Genomic DNA, 20,083 nt, shown 5'->3' on the forward strand with positions numbered 1-20,083 from the left:
GCTCTAGACATCGATCAAATTAAGCAAGCAGTAGCGGAAACCGTTGATTCATGCCTAGGGAATTTCAAAGCGGTAACCGAAGAAAGAATCTCAGCCGTTGAAGATAAAATGGTAAGCTCCCTACAAACTATGATGGATAGATCAATGCAAACAACGATCCAAGCCATGATCTCCGAGTCTATCAAAGCCGCAACCGCTCCTCTTTTGGACATGTTGCAAGCAATGGCAATCCAGATCGGTGATATGTCCAAGGATCAAGTCAGCTCCACTCAAACCCAAATCGAAAAAGATACTGAAACCGCACGGAAGCTGCAAGAAGAAGAAATTGAAAGAGAACGGGTTCAGAAGGAACTGGAGGATAAAGATCATGAACTGGCCCAAAAATGCAATGAAGAGGAGCAGGCAAACGCTCAGGAATCGGCACATGGTCAATCATCCCACTCCATGAGCACAAGGAACAAGAACAAGAAGAAACGAAGCGCTGTTAAAGACGTGATAAGAAGGGCAGAATTGAAGACAGCGGAACCGGTTGCGTTAAATGCGGAACCGCTTGATGAAGAAGAAGAAGAAGAAGACTCGGAGGAACTCAACAGACGGAAAAGAAGGTCAACCGGAGAATCCACCGCAACTCCAAGCTGCAGACCCTTGACTGTTCCACCTCGTCCACCGCCAAAACCAGCTTGTGCCAACTTCAACCTCAGGAAAAAGGTCCCCGGTCACTCAAGTGTATGGGCCGGTTTGGTAATCGATGCTGACAGACGTGCTAGAGAGCACAGAGCAAGAATAGAAGAAGCAAGGAAACGTCTGGACAAAGAACTGGAAAAGGAGCAAGACAAGGGGGGATCATCCAAGCCTTAAACTCTATTTCCATAATTACTTTAAACAATTATGTCTTTGATGTGTTTCAGAACTTGGTCACTCTTGCTATCTTTTGTGTTTTTCAAAACATATTGTTTACGTTTTTCAAAACATACAAGTTCACCTATCTCTCATATTTTTCAAAACATACACTTATCAAACACATGTTTTTCAAACACGTTTCTCTCAAACAAAATCTTTAAAACCGGCCATACATTACAAGTTTTGAATATTTATTCTAAATAATCAAAAAGGGAGAAATTGATAGAAAAATTAAGTAAGTTAATTTTCTTAAAACCGGCCACACATTACAATTTTTGAATATTTATTCTAAATAATCAAAAAGGGAGAAATTGATAGAAAAATTAAGTAGATTAATTTTGGAACCGGCCAGACAAACTAAACAGAAATTAAACTTCATGTGCAGGTACTGAACAAACCGGAACCGGAAATCGTGCATCAATAACCAGCTGCTATTACATCAAAGAAACCGGCTTCAAGTGATCAAGACAAATGATCACAGGAACCGGCTTCACTTTCTCAAGCAACCGGTTAGCAAAGAACAGAAGAATATACTTCAACCGGATCATAATGCACAAAGACACAGAAACCGGAAAGTACAGATCAAAAGTCAGAAGATTCAAATCTCAAGAGTGACGTACTGTGACGGAGGAAACGTGTCTCGAAAAGATAAAAGAAGATCGGATCCGATCAGAAGCATGGGAGGAAAGCAATGATGCCTTGGTGATCCGATGCTGACGACCGGAAGCGGATGTTCAACACGTGTATCAATCTGAAAACCGGTTATGTCATCATCTGCTCAGAGTCACCTGCATGAATGCCAGGTGTTGAGGAAGTTGAAGCGTGCAAGAAATCCTCCTGCAGATAGGCGTGCTAATGATCAACCAATCCGCAAGAGAGAGAAGAAAGTAGCCGTTAGCTACTTTCAGCTATAAAAGGAAGATCAAACGTCTTCATTAAAAAGCAGCAGTGAATACGAGAAATTGAGTAGTTGAAATTGTGAAAGTCATAAAGCATTCAATTCTAGAGAGATAAAGTTCTATATTCTAAAGTCGGTTTGCCTAAAACCGGAAATCCTTGTGTGTGATTATTGTGTTGTGTTATATTACATCAAAGCGTGAGTTTGGTGTAAAACCGGCGAGTAGCGAAGTTGGGCTCGACCGGAAGTGTAATTGTAACTCTAAAGAGTTAGTGGAGATCCTTCTCATAACCTGAGAAGAAGGGGTGACGTAGGAGAGTTTGCTCCGAACATCCATAAACAAATTTCCGTGTCTTGTGTTCTTTCATTTCGCTTTCATTTCCCGCTATCTTACCGTAAACCGCAAACCAACCATACTTCCAAAACCGGTCACTCACTCTCGTTAAATATCCTCCTTCTTAAACATCATCTAAAGTCGCAAACGTTGCTTCAACCTGAAATAGACACTTCCGCCCTTGAACACCGGTTCAAGAGTCTGTGACAGGCTGTGCAGTGCTGAGAACGGTTTTAGTCTCTAACCGGACTATCACCAAGTAGTGTGTGTGTTGTAAGCGGTCACCCTTACCTAAACCGGAAAACAACCCCGGTCCTCCAAAGGCGTCCCCGATCCTAACAAAAACCTGAGGCATCATGCACGCCCACGACACCACTAGATATTCTGGCCAACGCGGCGAATGAAGCACTTAGTGAGTCCCAGGTTACGAAGAAAAGAAGAAGGACTCGTGACCCTGATGTTGATTTCAAGAGCAGAACCTCTCCATCGTTACTTCATCACCTGATTAAAAGGTTATCGGAAGAACAAAAGCAGGCTGTGAGGGACATAGGATTTGGTTCCCTTCTGTCACTTGGCATATCAAAATGCCCACTTCAATTCTCACGGTGCATTGTCAGTCTATTCAATCCCAGAAGGAGGAGCATCGTCCTACACAGTGGAGAGGAGATGCAGATTGATGAAGAGGATGTTCAATGTGTATTGAACATACCCAGAGGGGAATTAGTAGTGGCAGAGTGTTTAGGAAATCACACGGGCGACAAGGTGTACAAGGACCATCTCACGGCGTGGAGAAGGAGATGGGGATACGAGAACAGTGGAGGTCCTTCAACCTACCAAATGCCTGAGAAAATTCTACAGAACACAGAAGGAGACAGTAACTTCAAGATGGACTTCGTGGTGTTTGTTGTATCCAGTTTTTTGTGGACATCCCAAAATCCACAGTGCAGGTATACCCAAAGAACCTAGCATTAATTCTGTGATTTCATTTAGAACTTCAATATCATTTTCAATGGCTTCGGTCACTCCTGTTTTAAGTACAGATTCAAAGTACTGAAATCCCTCCAGGATGTATCTAAAATCAAAGACTACAACTGGTGCAAGTTCACGTTAGACGGGCTAGTCGACAGTGTTTATAAGTGGAAAGCAAAGAAGACATCCTATTTCCATGGACCATTAACCTTTCTTTTGGTGAGTGTAGAAATCTATTTGCTGGAGGTTGTACATTCATAATTTTTTGATGAGTTTGAACGTAACATATATTTGTTCATGCTAATGTATCAGTTGTGCTACTTGGACCGTGTGGTTGAGTTCAAGGTAAACAGTCAGATCTCAAGGAGTTTTCCTATTTTAGGATGCTGGGACGAGAAGAAGATGTACGAAAGGGTTGAGTATGAGGCTGCACAGGGGGGGTTTGGACATGGTAGGGTGGTTGCTCGCATAGCCATTCCAAATGAGCAACCACCGATACAACAAAATGTGCAGCCAACACCACCACAATCTGGAGATGACCATCCAACTGAGCATGCTCCAATTACACAAAACCTGGCATCATGTTTGAGAAAGGTTGCGGCCGCTGCAGAAGAATTGGCACAAGGGGCTAAATATCTGAATGAGATGCACCAAATAAATGCCATGGAACTTGTACAGTCTGCATTTGATCCATTGGCCACGGTACTAAACTCCAATGCAATCCTGAGGGAAGGCTTACAGCGGAGCCTGGACCAAAAAAAAAGCAGCAGCCCAGAGGAAGTGGCATTAACCCCAACACAGAAGCCACCACCCAAGCGAAAGGCAACACCCTTCCTACCAACAACCCTGCCAACACCAATCCAACGGCCCCATCAAACAAGAACACATTCACCCCCACCACCGAAACAAAGACAAAAGCCAACCACCCACCAACGGCCCCATCCAACAAGAGCACCCTTTCTCCCAACATCCAAAAAAATATCAACGCCGACAACCAAGCCAAATCCAAAACCCTTCCTCTAAACACCCTAGACCACACACAAACCACCCTCACACCAACACCCCAATCCCACAAGAACCCCATTCCACTCAAAATAGAAACCAAAACCCCAGCCCCAACCCCTCCAATGGCACAAGCCAAAGCCAACCCCCTTCCTCCACTCAAAACCACACCCCCTCCAATGGCACAAGCCAAAGCCAACCCCATTCCTCCACTCAAAACACCAGCCCCAACCCCTCCAATTGCACAAGAAATAGACAACCCCATTCCTCCTCTCAAAACCCCACCCACTCCAATGGCACAAGCCAAAGCCAACCCCATTCCTCCACTCAAAACACCAGCCCCTCCAATGGCACAAGCCAAAGCCAACCCCATTCCTCCACTCAAAACACCAGCCCCTCCAATGGCACAAGCCAAAGCCAACCCCATTCCTCCACTCAAAACACCAGCCCCTCCAATGGCACAAGCCAAACCCAAAGCCAACCCAATTACTCCCAAAACAGAAACCAACACGAACACCAGCGCTCCAACCACCCCAGCCTTGCCTCCTACCCAAATTATCCCAAATAAAGAGGAAGCAGGACCTTCAAAGGCCTTAAATGTCCAAAGAAAAGCCCCCCGAAATTTGAAAACTGATTGGTTAACCGATGTCATCAAAACCGAAACCAACAAAAACTCCCCTTCTTTGGCGATAATTAAAAAGGAACCTGAAGAATGCATCTCTAGTCTACCACCGCCACTTCAAACGGCCTCTTCTTTGGAGATAGTAAAGAATGAACCGGAAGAAGGCATCTCCAGTCTACTACCGCCACTTCAAACTGGCTCTTCTCGTCCAAACATGCAAATGAAAGAATGGCTTAAAGCATTGGAATTGCCTCAAGCTTTGAAAACCCCATATTTCAATAAAATGTTTAGGGATGAAAAAAAACTAACAAACTTTCAGAAGATTTTTGTGGGTTTCGTATTTGCTGGAGGACTTGATCCAAGGTAATGTTTCCTGCAAATGCTTAATTATTCCTAAAAAATAGGATTTGTACACCATTTTGAAATATGTTTTGCTGTTTTCATGCAGTGAAATGTTATTTATTGCGGATAACCTATGTCTACACGTGACGCGCGAGGACATGCTTACAATGGCTGATCAAACCTGGGTAGACAGTATGATTATTGACGTTTGGTCATACATTTTGCACGACCTTTCTAGGAAAAATGTAAAACGTCGTTACAAGAAGATTTTCTACACAACCGTGCTCACCGTAAGTTGTACTAGCACTGTTATTTATCAATTATGTTATTCTTGTGAGACTAAAGACTGCTGTAAACAGATTTTTCGTGAAGGTGGGATAACTACCCGAGACAAATTCAATGACAGGTTCTGTCTAGAAGGTCGGGCTTTCCAAATTTCGAAAATGGACCTCTGGGAAGTGGACCTCGTAAGTACATCTCTGGCTGTCATACCTTATAATATCATTTACCACTCAGTTCAAATCTAATCTTTTTTAATTCTATCCACAGTTGTTTTTCCCAATCATTGATGACAGACATTTCTACCTGGTTTGCTATAACTTCATACAAAGGCAATTTCAAGTAATTGATAACCGGCAGTCACCTATGCAATCGCCCTTCGAAAGAAGATATAAGAATGCACAAATCTTGGTATGACACTACAATTAAAATTTAAAATAGTTCAATTTTGGAATTCTAGTAGCACTAAAATACATTACATAATGTTGTTTGTAATGATGTATCAGGATGACTACATTCAACAATATATGAACGACGTAAACCCCGTTCTTGCTAAAAAGTATGGCGGTTTGGAAAAGATATGTTTGAAATTGTCATGGCAGGATTCAAAGAATTACACTGACTGCGGCATTTTTTGCATGAGACACATGGAGACGTATGAAGGTGAGGTGAAGGGGTGGAAAACTGGCTTTGGCGTTAAAAGAAATGTAAGGAACCAAATAAAGACATTGAGGATGGAATACTGTTGGCGTGTCATTGGCTCGGAGCTCAACAAGGCCAGGAGCAAGGTCTACAATTCCTGCCGTAAATGGATAAGTCAATGAATTAGGAACTGTATACATATTGTGTAATTAAATTTTACAAAGAATTTTAGTTCACATGAGTACAATAATGTACTCATAGACAGATGGGGTAATTAAACTATTCCTATAATTGTAATGATTTATTGTTACAATAAAGAATATGTTGTGTAATTTCAATTCTCAAAAATTGTTACTTCACATCCTCACACTAATGAACATGTATACATGCAGATTGTTTTTTATGAAATTTGATTTTCAAATACTTGTTCAATTATGTGTTAAATGAATAAATTAAGTGAAAGAAACATGAGCCGCATAAATATTCGCTTCAAAGACCTTCTCTTCATAAAATATATATGTGAAGCCTCGAATTTTATGAAAGAAATATGAAGAGAATAAATATTCGCCTCAAATACATATTTTCGATGAAGCGAATACATATTCGCCTCAAATTATTGTTCATGTAAAGCCACCATCTCATCCATGAGAAGCGGGATGACTTGTCATGTCACTGCACTTACCCCGACATGTAAATACCAGTTTCAACATAAATATCAATTTCATCAAACAAATATGAGGAGAATAAATATTCGCCCGAGATACATGGTGAGGTTCAAGCGAACACATATTCGCCTCAGTTTTATGTTTCATTTTCTCAATTTGTAACTAAAAGGATACTTAATATTAGTTGACTGGGGGCGAATAAATATTCGATTGATTTAGGTGTTTTTAATTTTTTAGAAATGAATTAGTGTGGTCATTCATTTGGTATTTCATAAAACTTCGCATGCATACATTCGACCTTATTCTTGGTTTCAAATCCAACATACATACAATACTATATACATATCAGATTTCACATGAAACTGGAATTCGATAGTTGAGATGACAAAAGAACAGTGAACGGAGTATTGGCGTCCATGCTGAAACTTTCGTCCCATTGTTGAGGAGTTGAGAACTGAGGAGTTGTCGTTGGCATTGCACTTGATGGCTGGAAAGGAATATCAAATTTATTTAAAAGTATGTTATTATATGAATATTAATAACACAATTATTAGTAAAGAAGGTAAGTCAGCAACTTCATACCGGAATATGTGATTCACTAGTTATTCTTGTTGATTTTCTTTTTCTTGAGTTCTTCTCCAGTCCACCTTTCCTTCTCTTACCAGACTTTGTTGGCTTCTTAGTTTTCATTCCTTTTGCTTGAACAGGGGCACCCTCGGCAGAACGTGATACACCGGTTGGTGGAGTTTGCATATTTATACTCTCCTGTAATTTTTTATCCACAAACGTGCACTGGCTCAGCATGATTTCTTTGACATGATTGTAAGTGTCATCTCTTTCGGCTGCCTTGGTAAATAAATGCATGGACAACCCACACAAATCTCTGTATCTTATGTTATGAAGCTCACTCGGATCAACATTAGTACTGTCCACGATTGGATCAGTTCCAAATATTCCATCTTTGGCTGTTCTTGTCCACCTCTTCAATATCAACGCCGGAGGAATTTTCAACACGTCAATCGTTGTGAAAATCTTTAGGATGTGAGCACACAAAATCCCTCCAAATTCAAATTTACAGCAGCTACACTCGATATTCTTATCGTCATTCTTATGAACTGTAACTGTATGAGAGCATCTCCTAGTGTGGGGTGTTACCTTGTATTTTCTGTGTGTGTCGACATCCTCTAACATTTCTACACCACAATCATGCGACATAAACCATTGTTGTTCAAAGCACTTAAAGACCTCTGGGGTGTAAACTTTGCAGGCATCCTTTAAGATCAAAACTGGATAGTTAAGACTTGGTTGGCTGGTAATTGATTTGAAATCAGCCTTCAACACATCATATCTTCTTTCATCGAGTAGTCTTTCAAAGTGTTTGAAAAATTCTAAATACTTGTGTTTGTAGGAGGAGTACCTTTTCAACATACTGTTCATACTCTCACTTCTCTGTGTTGTTGTCATATCAGCACAAAACATTTGTCGTCCATAGACTAATGCCCACTTTCGCCTGATGCTAAACATGCGTTTCAACCAATCGTTGTTTTCAAGCCCGTAGTTTGTCAACATTTGATTCCAAGCTTCAACAAACTCTATCTCTTCTTCAAAATCATATATACACGAAGAAAAATCCTTAGAAAAATCTCTGAAATTATGGAACACCGAGCTAAGATGTATGGCTGCATTTTGAAATATGTGCCAAATACAGAGACGATGATTTGTTTCGGGCCATGTAGACGCCAAGGCCTTAGCCATGGCCGCGTCTTGATCTGTAAGAATGGTTTTTGGTTTTTTCCCATGCATAGCTTTGGTGAAAGTCTCAAACAACCAATCAAAAGTCATCGCAGTTTCATCGTATAATAGAGCTGCTCCAAAAATAATTGATTGTTTGTGATGATTGACACCTACAAAAAGCGCAACTGGACGACCTTCATTATTCTTCTTGTATGTGGTGTCAAAACTGACCACGTCTCCGAAGTATGAATAATCGGACCGCATGTTGGAATCACACCAAAAAATATTCGTTATCAAATCGTCCGCATCAAGTTGAAAAGCATTATAAAAACCAGGATCATTGGATTGTTTTTTCTGCAAATACTCTAATACACCCCCTGTTTCCCCAAAATTACACTCTCTGGTTCTTTTCGTGCGCAGGTAATTTTTGTAATCCTCAGGAAGAAAACCTAGATTCTCCCTTCCACCGATTTGTTTAGACATTAGAGCATGTGATGACTTAGGAGGAATTCCCACGTTAGTGGCCATCTCGATATGTAAGCCTGCAACTGTAGAAATATTCCTATGGCATCTATACAGGTGAGTTTTCTTTGGACTTGCAAGAGGATGACTATGATCACTAATAAAATTTACCACTTGGAACTTTCCATTGTCTGCCCTCTTTATCCTCAATTTCGCTTCACAACAGAACCGAGTCACAGAACGTCTACGTTTCACATAGACATCACGTTTGTCCTTTCCCCGTTCACCCTGTGCACTACAACAAAAAACTCTATCCAGTATTTTACCCTCGTTGTCTACATGTTTTGAACTGCGCCTTATACCAAATCCTATTAGTTTAGCGTATGCTAAGTAGAATACGTAGCCTTCTTCTTCACTCTCAAATTCTCTACCTAAAAGTGGAATTAAGTTGGCTTCGATGTCCTCCAAAGGTTGGCCATTTCCATCGAAATTCAATTGACGACGACAAGTAGCAGATTCGTTGTTCAATTTGAACACGTGGAAAATAAAGGTTCAACTAACCAGAACTTGTAGATTATTGGAAAATGAAAACAATATAAGCGAAGAAAGCTTCACTTCAACATTATGAAGATTGTAATATTAGGCGAATATAGTTTCGCTTTAGAAGATATTATCTAAAAATATATTAGTGAAGAGATCTTCGCTTACATGTGCACTAAAAAAATTGGAGAAGTTAAACAATGTTACCTTAAATCATTAATATCATTCTCGTCCATATCATTCTCGCTGATACGTGTTCCTTCCTGATAATCAAACAGAACAGAACATTTCATGTCGAGTATTCAAAAAACATAGAAAAGGTTGGGACGAAAAGTAAAGAAGGTATAGATGACATTCAAAAACATACCATTTTATAATTTAGGAAGATGGATTGATATTATAATGAAGTCTCCGGCGAAGGAGAGGTCGATGGTAGACAATGTAGTATAACTCCGGCGAAGAAATGGTCGTACAGGTGAGAGAGAGAAGAGTACAAACTTTGTCTAGCTTAGCAGCATGGCTTGCTGCATGCAGCATTTAATGAAAAGGTGGCAGGTGTTAGGTGGCGGTGAGGTGACTTGTTAAAAAAATTATTTCATTTTAATAATTAAATGACAAAAATTATTATGAAATAAAATTAATAAATCAATCAATCAATCAGTAAGAGAAGATTTCTTCACATTATTATTTTGACAATTGTTTTAAAAATATTATTTTCACAGTAGTTTTAAAAAATATTAATTATTTATCAAATTTATACTTCAAGTTATACATTATTTCTTAATGTTTCAAGATTTAGTTAAATATAAGGCTGATGTTTTAAAAAAAAACAATTCGAAGAACAAAAAAGATAAATCTGAAATCAAATATGACATTGAATTTTCAAGAATGCAAAATATTCAAATATTCAGTATCAACCAACACATGTCTATTACAAAAACAAAGGCTGCAAATCACAAGCAGCAATGGATTCTAGCAAGCTTGTGTGAGGAACACCAAACACATCCAAATATGTCTTCAGAGGATTCTCTGCCTCAAATACCCAAACAAGTTCATTAACATCGTGCCGAGACTTGTCGTATACAACTATAGTTTTGTCGTCCTCGGGCTCGACAAATGGATTCTCCATTTCTTTAGTTGTACCTCCTCCAGCAATTACAAACCCCATAAGATCCAGTTTGTAAGCCGGGATGAATTCCCCTGCAAATATGAAGGTGTAACTGTCGAAGAGTTTCGGTAGCTGAAAGAAAATACAATACATTATTAGTAATCATGGACAATTGAATATCATATGGAGGAGTAGGAATAAGACAAAACTTACATTGTTCAAATACCGCATTCTGCCAGCTCTTGGACCGCCCACAGTCCCATGATTATCTCGCTGCACCTCGTATGGTTCCTCGTCCACGTAACAGTTAAATCTAGATTGATGATTTTATCCCTGTATAAAAGCAATAGGTGTTTTTAGTTTCATATATGTGAAAATGAATATTGAGTTAACAGTAAAGGGTTAAGAATAACAGAGTCTCACAATCAATGGTAAGGACCCATTTCCCGTTCAATATGCCCTTCAATACTTTGATAGTGCGACCGCATCCACCATTAGAATCGGTGGATGCTATGACGTGGGTCACATCGTCTCGCCACCTCATTGTCACCGTGGCACCACATGTGTTAGCATATTGTTGCATCAAGTGCTGTTTAAGAACAATCATAAATATTTCAGTTAAACAAGATGAAAACTTAAACAATATGGAACAAAAAGGGAGAAATGTCACGAAGAGTACTATCTCTTCACTTGTTAATTGATTTGGGCATAAAATCCAGTCTTTGCCAAAGTTTTGGACGGATGCTGAGGCGGTTGCCTGCACGTGCATGAAAAAAAAACGGTCTTTGTTAGTATGTACTAGGGTTTCAGGGAAATAATATCCCAAAACCCAACACTGGGTAATTTTTCCTAAATAACATTGATTTACAGTCAATGTGACATTTTGAGAGTAGGGTTTCCTAAAGATTAAAGAGACAACAACATCACATAACAGAATCTAGTGTAGTAGTTCCATAATCCTAAATATGAAAAGTTACTATTCAGGAATACGTACCATTGTGGAGTCGTGAAGATGTGGATTCAGGTTCGGTCGACGGGGAGCCGGTTACGAATCGCCGTGAAAAGGAGGCAGGAAGAGAGAGAGATGAATCGGGCGGAAATGATTATAAAATAATCATATTAGGGGGTATATATATTCATGTAACCGGGGCGAACATGTCTTCTTTCGAAAAACGACTATTCATTCCATGTCACATGACACAGGGACTAGGGGCGAATAAGTGTTCTCTCGAGAAGCGACTATTCAATCCATTTTACATTGAACATGGTCTAGGCGAACAAATATTCTCTTCCAGCAAAAAAATTTAAATAAAAAAAAATATTAATGAATTAATTGAAGCGAATATTATATCGCTGCATGTCATTTTAAATTAATTAAATTAACATTTATTAATAAACGGAAATAAAAAAAAAAAAAAACTAGCCGGTAATTGAGGCGAAGATTTGTTCGGTTGCTGCATGTCATCTTCAATTAACTGAATTAATATTTAATAAACGGAAATATAAAATCCATGTCATTTTGGTCTTTACATAGACGGGTAAGTGTCTTTACATGGTAGGCAAGCGGTCTTCTCATGGGTGGGTAGGGGGGTTTTACATGAGGTTTTTATTAGAATTAATTTAAGCAAATATATCTTCGCTCATGAGGGTCTCTAGCCAAAAAAAATGAAATAAAAAAAAATAATAATAAAATAGCCAAGGAATTGAGGCGAAGATTTGTTCGGTTGCTGCATGTCATCTTCAATTAATTGAATTAATATTTAATAAATGGAAATATAAAATCCATGTCATTTTGGTCTTCACATAAACGGGTTAGTGTCTTTCCATGGCAGGCAGGCGGTCTTCTCATGGGTGGGTTGGGGGGTTTACATGAGGTTTTAATTAAAATTAATTGAAGCAAATATATCTTCGCTCCAGAGAGTCTCGAGGCAAAAAAAATTAAATACAAAAATTAAATAAAAATTCCTTGAAAAAAAATGAATGAATTTATTGAAGCGAATATTATATCGCTGCATGTGTTTTTTAATAAATTAAATTAATATTTAATAAACGTAAATATAAAATCCCTGTCAATTTGGTCTTTACATAGATGTGTAAGTGTATTTTCATGAACGGCAGGCGGTCTTCTCATGGGTGGGTATGGGGGGTTTACATGAGGGTCATTGCAACGGGCGTGTAGATCTTCGCTCCCATCGCATCTCACCCTTCCCTCTGACACGGTGCCCGGAGCGAAGATATCTTATTTGGGTATCATATGATTATTATATTATTTCCTGGCGTTAACAGGCGCTTTCGTTAACGGCGTCTGGTGTGAACCCGGGCCGAAACCCGGATTCCGGATTCTCCCTCCCTCCGTCTCCTCCCCAGATTGATTTATTATTAAAATAATAATGTTGCAATCTGATTGGTCCGCCACAGGGGAACACGACAATCGGTAGCAGAAGATCTGAACTGGAGTTTAAGCCACTCAAATTTATATTAACCCTATATATATTATAACATTAAAATTATAATATTATTTCATTCTCTTATTATATGTAATAAATTTCTAGTTTTCTTAATTACCTAAAAGTTCACATCTCTTTGTAAAATCAATAAAAAAGTAATTTAATCTAAATTTAACTTTTTATCACTCTCTCAATTTTTAAAAAAATTGATACTTAATTTTAAAAAAAAAATAATCTATAATAGTTATTAAATTATATTTAATTATATATATATAATTTTTTTATCATAGAACATCTTAACTGTCTATTCTAACTTTTTTTTTTAAAAATATGTAATTTAAAAAAAAAAAAATCCATTTTTGTACAAAATATCTTGAAGTGTGTAGTAAATGCCATAAATTTTAATGTTAAATCTCAACCCTTCCTTCTTTCCTTATCACACTTTCACAAGCACATCTCTCTCTATATATATATATGGTTCCTTCCCTTCCTACTATCCATAGCTTGAATTTAAACTTCTTCCATTGAGTTTACACTTAACCCTAAACATTAAGTAAAAACACTGAGGAGGTAATCTTCATTGTATTTCTAAATTCTAATTTCTTGGTCAAGTTCTACAGTCAAATGCTCGACTAATTTGACTCTTTTATCAATTTTGCTTTGGAATTAGAGCTCATGAAAATGGCGCCCAAGAACAGTGGTCATCGCGGGAAGACCAAAGGAGAGAAGAAGAAGAAGATCATGAACAAGAAAGAAGAGAAAGGTATATATATATAATATATATATATATATATATATGATTCTCCAATCGCCATAGCTAATAATAATTAAATCATTATGGATGAAATATGCAGTTCTTCCTGTCGTCACAGATATCAGAGTTAACCTATCAAATGAGATCCATGTCATTTTGAAGGTAATTAATTAACTTTAATCATTTTTCAACTAATTTAAGTAGTTAACTCATAACACGAAAATAAATAATGATTGAAAATGATTTTGAAAAAATAAAAAATTTTAAATATTAATATATAATAATAAAATAAATAATAATAATAATTTAAAATAGAGAATATTTTAGTTAATGAATTTAGATATAATTAATGAAATAACAAGTGAAATGATGTTTTAATAGTTTGAGTTATTTAAATAACTCAAACCAAGATGTATTAGAGTAGTGGAGATAAACTCACACAATTATTTATTAAATGGTTAAAAAGTTTACCTAAATGACACAAATTAAGTTTTCCTATTCTTCCACAAATTATGTAAATGAGTTCAACACAAGTTTTTTAATTTATTCATGTATATCTGAAAAGTTATAAATATTTGAAATTATATTTCTTCTTTTTATAAAATCTGTTTTATTTTATTTTATTTTATTTTATTTTATTTTTAAGAGAGTGAGACAATTGATAATGTTTGAACAGGGAATATCAACTGATAAGATTATTGACATTCGCCGATTAATAGCTGTCAATACACTCACGTGCAATATAACTAATTTTTCGTTGTCACACGATGTAACATTAATAATATTTTTATTTTAAATATTTTATTTTGTTTAAATTCGTATCTAGAAGTAGATCTAATGTTTTAAAAAAGAAAAAAAAAATATAACTATAAAAACTATTTTTGCCATCATTTGTCCTGTTTAGACTAGAGGACCACGGTTAAAAGATACGGTTGATGTTGCGGTTCTCAAGCCTTGTGTACTCACTCTTGTAGAAGGTAATTTATTATTTTTTAATTCTTGTATTACATTTGTTTTTTTATATATATTTTGATCTAAATTTTCAAGTTCAATAAGTGGTTTTGGGTAAGTCAAGTAAGTAAACGTGCTAAGATAAACTATTTATTAAAAATAACATTTTATGTTAAATTTACTATACTTTTGATAAAAAAAAAAAATTAGTGTAGTGGTTCAAGACAAAAAAAATAAATAAATAATTAGTTATGGTTTAAATCTCATTAAAAACCATTATTTTTAATAATTGTTTAAACAAAAATTAGGATAGTAAAATTTTATTTTCCCAATTTATCGGGCATAACACCATGTTCTATTTCTTTTTTTTTTAATTTAATAATTTTAAAGTTAAAATATTATAAAGAGTATCTCAAATAATTTTTTTAAAATGTAGGAAAGAATTTTAAAAAAATATTTAAAGCAACTATACCATAATTTTTAGTTTAGATCTAGATTCATAAAATGATTTAAAACAACTAATTGTCTACATTTAGGATTTAAGGTATTTTCTAAAGATGGTGATATACAAGTTTTACATGATTTTTTTAATGTTTTTAAAGAAAATAAAAGCTTGTTTGATGTTAAAATAATCAATTATTTAATCTAAACAATTTAAACTAAGGATGAGAGTAAGATAATAAATGCACCTAAACAATAATAAACAAATTAAACATCAAGCATCATTTTTTATCAAATAAGATCAAACAAGCTCATTACTTTTTTTTCCTATAAATAGATATTTCTTGTTTTATTTGAGAAAATATAGCTATTACTCATTATAGTGATGCATGCTTATTTAGGAAAGAAAAAAAATATGTTTCTATATTTAAAAAAAAGTTGAAGGTACTATGAGCTAAGTCTATCATAAAGTCATCCCTAAATCATATTTGAATCCAATTTATATTTATAGGTAATAATATAGTTTGATATATTAAAATTTAAATGATAAAAGAAAATTGAACTTTCTTAAAATAGAAGACTGGTTTGAATATGAATAAAAAATAAATTTATTAATTTATATAAAATAATATTCTAAAATATATCTTAATTTTATATATTCATAAATTTAATAACATTTTCATTTAAAATTATAAATATTTTCTAAAATCTTAATAACTGTATTTTTCTTTCTAAATAAATTTATTGGAAATAAATAATCTATAATATATATATATTCTAGGTTTTGAAAAGGTATTTTTGAGAAACTTTTAAGTTTATTAACAATAATTTGATACAACTCTATATAAATAATAATACTTTTAAAGAAAAAAAATTAGTACAACATATATGTATTAGTAATTTTATTAATCAAATATATATATATATATATATATAACACTCTTATACAGTATTGTATTTACCTGACTCTATTTTGTATTTTTATATAAGATATATTTTCTATTTTTTACTAAATCAGCATGTATGGAATGTGTATATATCATTTCTCATAATATATATATATATATATATATATATATATATATTATATTATAATTAGTTTTGATATAATTATTATTATTATTTTTAAATGATATTTAAAATTAATTTAGTAATATTAAAATTTGATGAATTAGGATTAAAGAGAAGAAGAAGGAAGTTTTTTATATGTGTAAAGAGAAAAAAAAAATAGATTTTTATTATTTTTAAAATAAATTTGATATTTAGTGGATTATTTTAAATAAGAAGGGAGTGATTATAAATATGGGTATATATTAAATTAAGTGATAATTAAAATTATTAAACACAATCTTAGTTAATACTAAAATACAGTTGTTTATTTTTTATTATTGTTATATCTTGTTATTGAATACATTATAAATTTAACTTTTTATATATTTAAATTATTTTTATATAATATATTATAATATAATAAATTTTATCATCGATTAATATTTTTTAAAATATTTAATGTAATAAATAATTAATTTAAAATATTTTAATAATTATAATATAATAACTTAATAATTAATAAAAAATAGTACAATCATTTTATTTTAGAATTATTAAGGTCCGTATATTAATAGTATAATATAATAAATGTTATAATATTTTTATAAATATTTTCTTAATATATAATTAGTTTAAATATTTTAATAATTATAATATAATAACTTAATAATGAATAAAATTTATTATAATTATTTTATTTTAAAATAATTGACCATCTTATTATAACTTATATGACCATTTTGTATTACACCTTGCATAAATTTTTGTATTGAGTTATTTATTTTAATTCAAATAAATTGACTTTGACAAGTTTAATTTTTTTTTTTTACAAAGATATTAATTTCATAATATGAATATAACTTAATATAAAATTTAAGCTGTTTATTTACAATTTTAGCAATATTAAAATATAAAAGATATAAATTAAAGTTATGATAGAATTATATTATATAAAATAATAATTTAATTATATAAATATGCATATAAAAATATAAATAATTAAATTTAAAATATATTTAATAATAAATTATAATATTAATAAAAATATTTATTTGAAAGAAAATAAACGTTATATTAGAAAGTTGAACTTCAAAATTATTAGTTTGAAAACCAATTCAAGCATTTAAAGCAGTTCCATATATAAATTTATTAAATTGTTACAAAATATATATATACCGAAGTGAATAAAATGTGGAATGATAACGTTCTATTTTTTATTTTAATATATTATTCTTGATTTATTAAAAATTTTAAATATTTAATATATATTATTATAATTTTTTTAATTTATTTTGTTTTTATTCTTATTAGTGTGCATCGCAAAGAAATTTTTCTAGTTGAACTAATTTTTCATATATAAATATATTAAACTGTTAAATTTCAACTAATTTAAATCACATTCCAAATCTTATCTTCACCATATAACTTAATTTTTGTTTTCTCTAGTATCTGCATTAGTTAAATAGATCTCTTTTGAAACTTTATCTATATTCTAAAAATTATGAATAATATATTTTTTTATTAAATTATTTAACTATTATATTATAATATAAATAATTGATACTTAATATCTACATTCAACTCTGGTTCAATTCTTGAATTAAATATATTAGTTTGATTTTTCTAAAACTAACAAAAAAAAAATTTTAATAAAAAAAATAAAATAATATATATATATATATATATATATATATATATATATATTAAATTATGACATGGCTTCCAAAAAAAATCCTATCATATTTTTATTTTTTAAGTTTTAATTATTATAAGTTTTTCACTTTATTTATTTTTTTTTTAATTTCAACATTTATTTATTCCTTTATTTCAATTTTTTGACACTATTTTATTTATTTTATTTGATGTTAAATTCTTTAAAAAAAATCTAACTAATTCCTTTTTTTTTTTGGTTAAAAATAACATTAACTTTTTACCTAATAATAATGACAAAATTTAAAAAATAAATAAATTAAAAACTACAATAATATTATATAGACCAACATATATTTTGTGTGCTATTCAAAACATACATTCAAAATCAAATGATATATTTAGTATAATTTTAAGTTTCCTAATAAACAACAGTTTTAATAACTATTCTGAATACTATTCATTACTTACAAAGAACTATTAATTCCTGTATCAATAACTATTCATTCTTTCTTCAATTATAAAACACAACTATATCGAATTGCGACTAATCATTTAACCAGACGGATTCAAACTCAAAACTTTAAAGAGGTTGATAATGAGGTTGACAATTGGGCGGTTCGGGGCGGGGAATACATTTATCATCCCCACCCCGTTTTTATTTCTACGTTTTATTAATACAATTCCCGCCTCGTTCGGTTTCAGAGAATTCTCGCGGGCCACCGTTTATAAAATATTTAAAAAAAATAAAAGTTATACAATAAAATTATATAAACGAATATTTTAATAATATATTGAAAAATTATATTATTATAAAAAAAAATAAACTTACCACTATTATAAAATATAATGAATAAACAAATATATTGGTAATTATATATATATATATATAATTGTGTTTATAGTGTTCGGGGCAGAATCAGGATGAGAATGAATCAGGGTGGGTGACACAAATACCATTCCCGATCGGTTTCGGGGAAAAACCACCCCAAACAGGACAATTTAGTTCGATTATCGTGAATGTTTCAAATTGTCATCCCTAGTTGAGATAGACCAATTCTAGAAAATTGAATATTTATGAAAAGTTATATGCAATTTTTTAAAAATAATTTCTAATATTTTAAAATAATATAGAGTTTTATAATAAATTAATATAAAATTAAATTAACTTAATTAGTTAAATATCATATTAAATTAAGTTAATGATTATAATTTAGACTTTAAGAGTTAGATTTTCACCTTAACTTAGGTTGTGTTTTGTTTGGTTTTTTATAATTAAAAAAATCAATTTTTCAATCAATCATTTCTTAATAATTACATTATTCATCTCATTAACTAAAATACTAAAATACTTTATATTTTAAATTATTATTTTTTATTTTATTTATATATATCAATACTCTTTAAGTTTTTTACAAAAAATAATTATCACCTCTTTAAAATCATAATCAAATATTATTTTTTTTCTACTTCTAAATTATTCAAATAACTCCAATCCGAACCAGACCTTAAAAGACTTAAAAAGAGTTACTTAGTTGTTTACATTTCCATTATAATATTATTATAATATTATAAGATCTTGTTCAGAAAATCTAGAAGGAGAAAATAAATAATGAGGTGATTATTTTTGGTAAAAAAACTTAAAATATATTTTATATAAATAAAATAAATAATAATAATTTAAAATATGGAATATTTTAGTATTTTGGTTAATGAAAAAGTAATTATTTAAAAAGTAATTATTTAAAAGTGATTATTTAAAAATTGATTTTGGTCGGATGTTTTTGAAAATTCATTGAATACCGCCCTAATATATATATACTTAACAATCATATATAAATAATCGGTTGAAAGATCCGTTCATGTAACGTTTTAGGATAGATACTATCCAAAAGATATATTATGTAATTGAACACCCGACACGACACGGATATCGGATATCTTTTTGTGATGATGTTTTTCTATGTATCTTGTTTCTTCTCCAAGCAGAAGATTACGACGAGAAGAGCGCTACAGTTCATATCAGGCGCTTGTTGGACATTGTTGCTTGCACCACAAGCTTCGATACAAAGAGTAAGAATGGAAAAATTACGCAATCAAATGGCAAGGAAACTTCTCCTTCTCCTTCACCGACGCTTCAGCCGCAGGATTCGTCGCTGGTGGATGCAGAAGGAGACTTAAGCAATCCTTTCCCTCGGCTTGGAAGCAGCTTTTACGACTTCTTTTCTATTTCTCATCTCACTCCTCCTGTTCAATGTATGTACCTAGCTAATCTCTCTCTCTCTCACTTTTT

General features: G+C 32.6%; 1 protein-coding gene across 1 annotated transcript in view; it reads left to right on the top strand.

Moving 5' to 3' along the window:
• Positions 1-132: 132 nt before the first annotated feature.
• LOC124938955 (protein REDUCED CHLOROPLAST COVERAGE 1-like) overlaps positions 133-20,083 on the top strand; it is a 31,142-nt gene continuing 11,191 nt past the window's right edge. The window contains exons 1-2 of the mRNA XM_047479477.1: positions 133-492; positions 19,686-20,046. Of these exons, the coding sequence (XP_047335433.1) occupies positions 133-492; positions 19,686-20,046 (721 nt within the window). The remainder of the gene's footprint in view (positions 493-19,685; positions 20,047-20,083) is intronic.

Source organism: Impatiens glandulifera, chromosome 1 (assembly GCF_907164915.1).
Source record: "Impatiens glandulifera chromosome 1, dImpGla2.1, whole genome shotgun sequence".
NCBI classification, from domain to species: domain Eukaryota; kingdom Viridiplantae; phylum Streptophyta; class Magnoliopsida; order Ericales; family Balsaminaceae; genus Impatiens; species Impatiens glandulifera.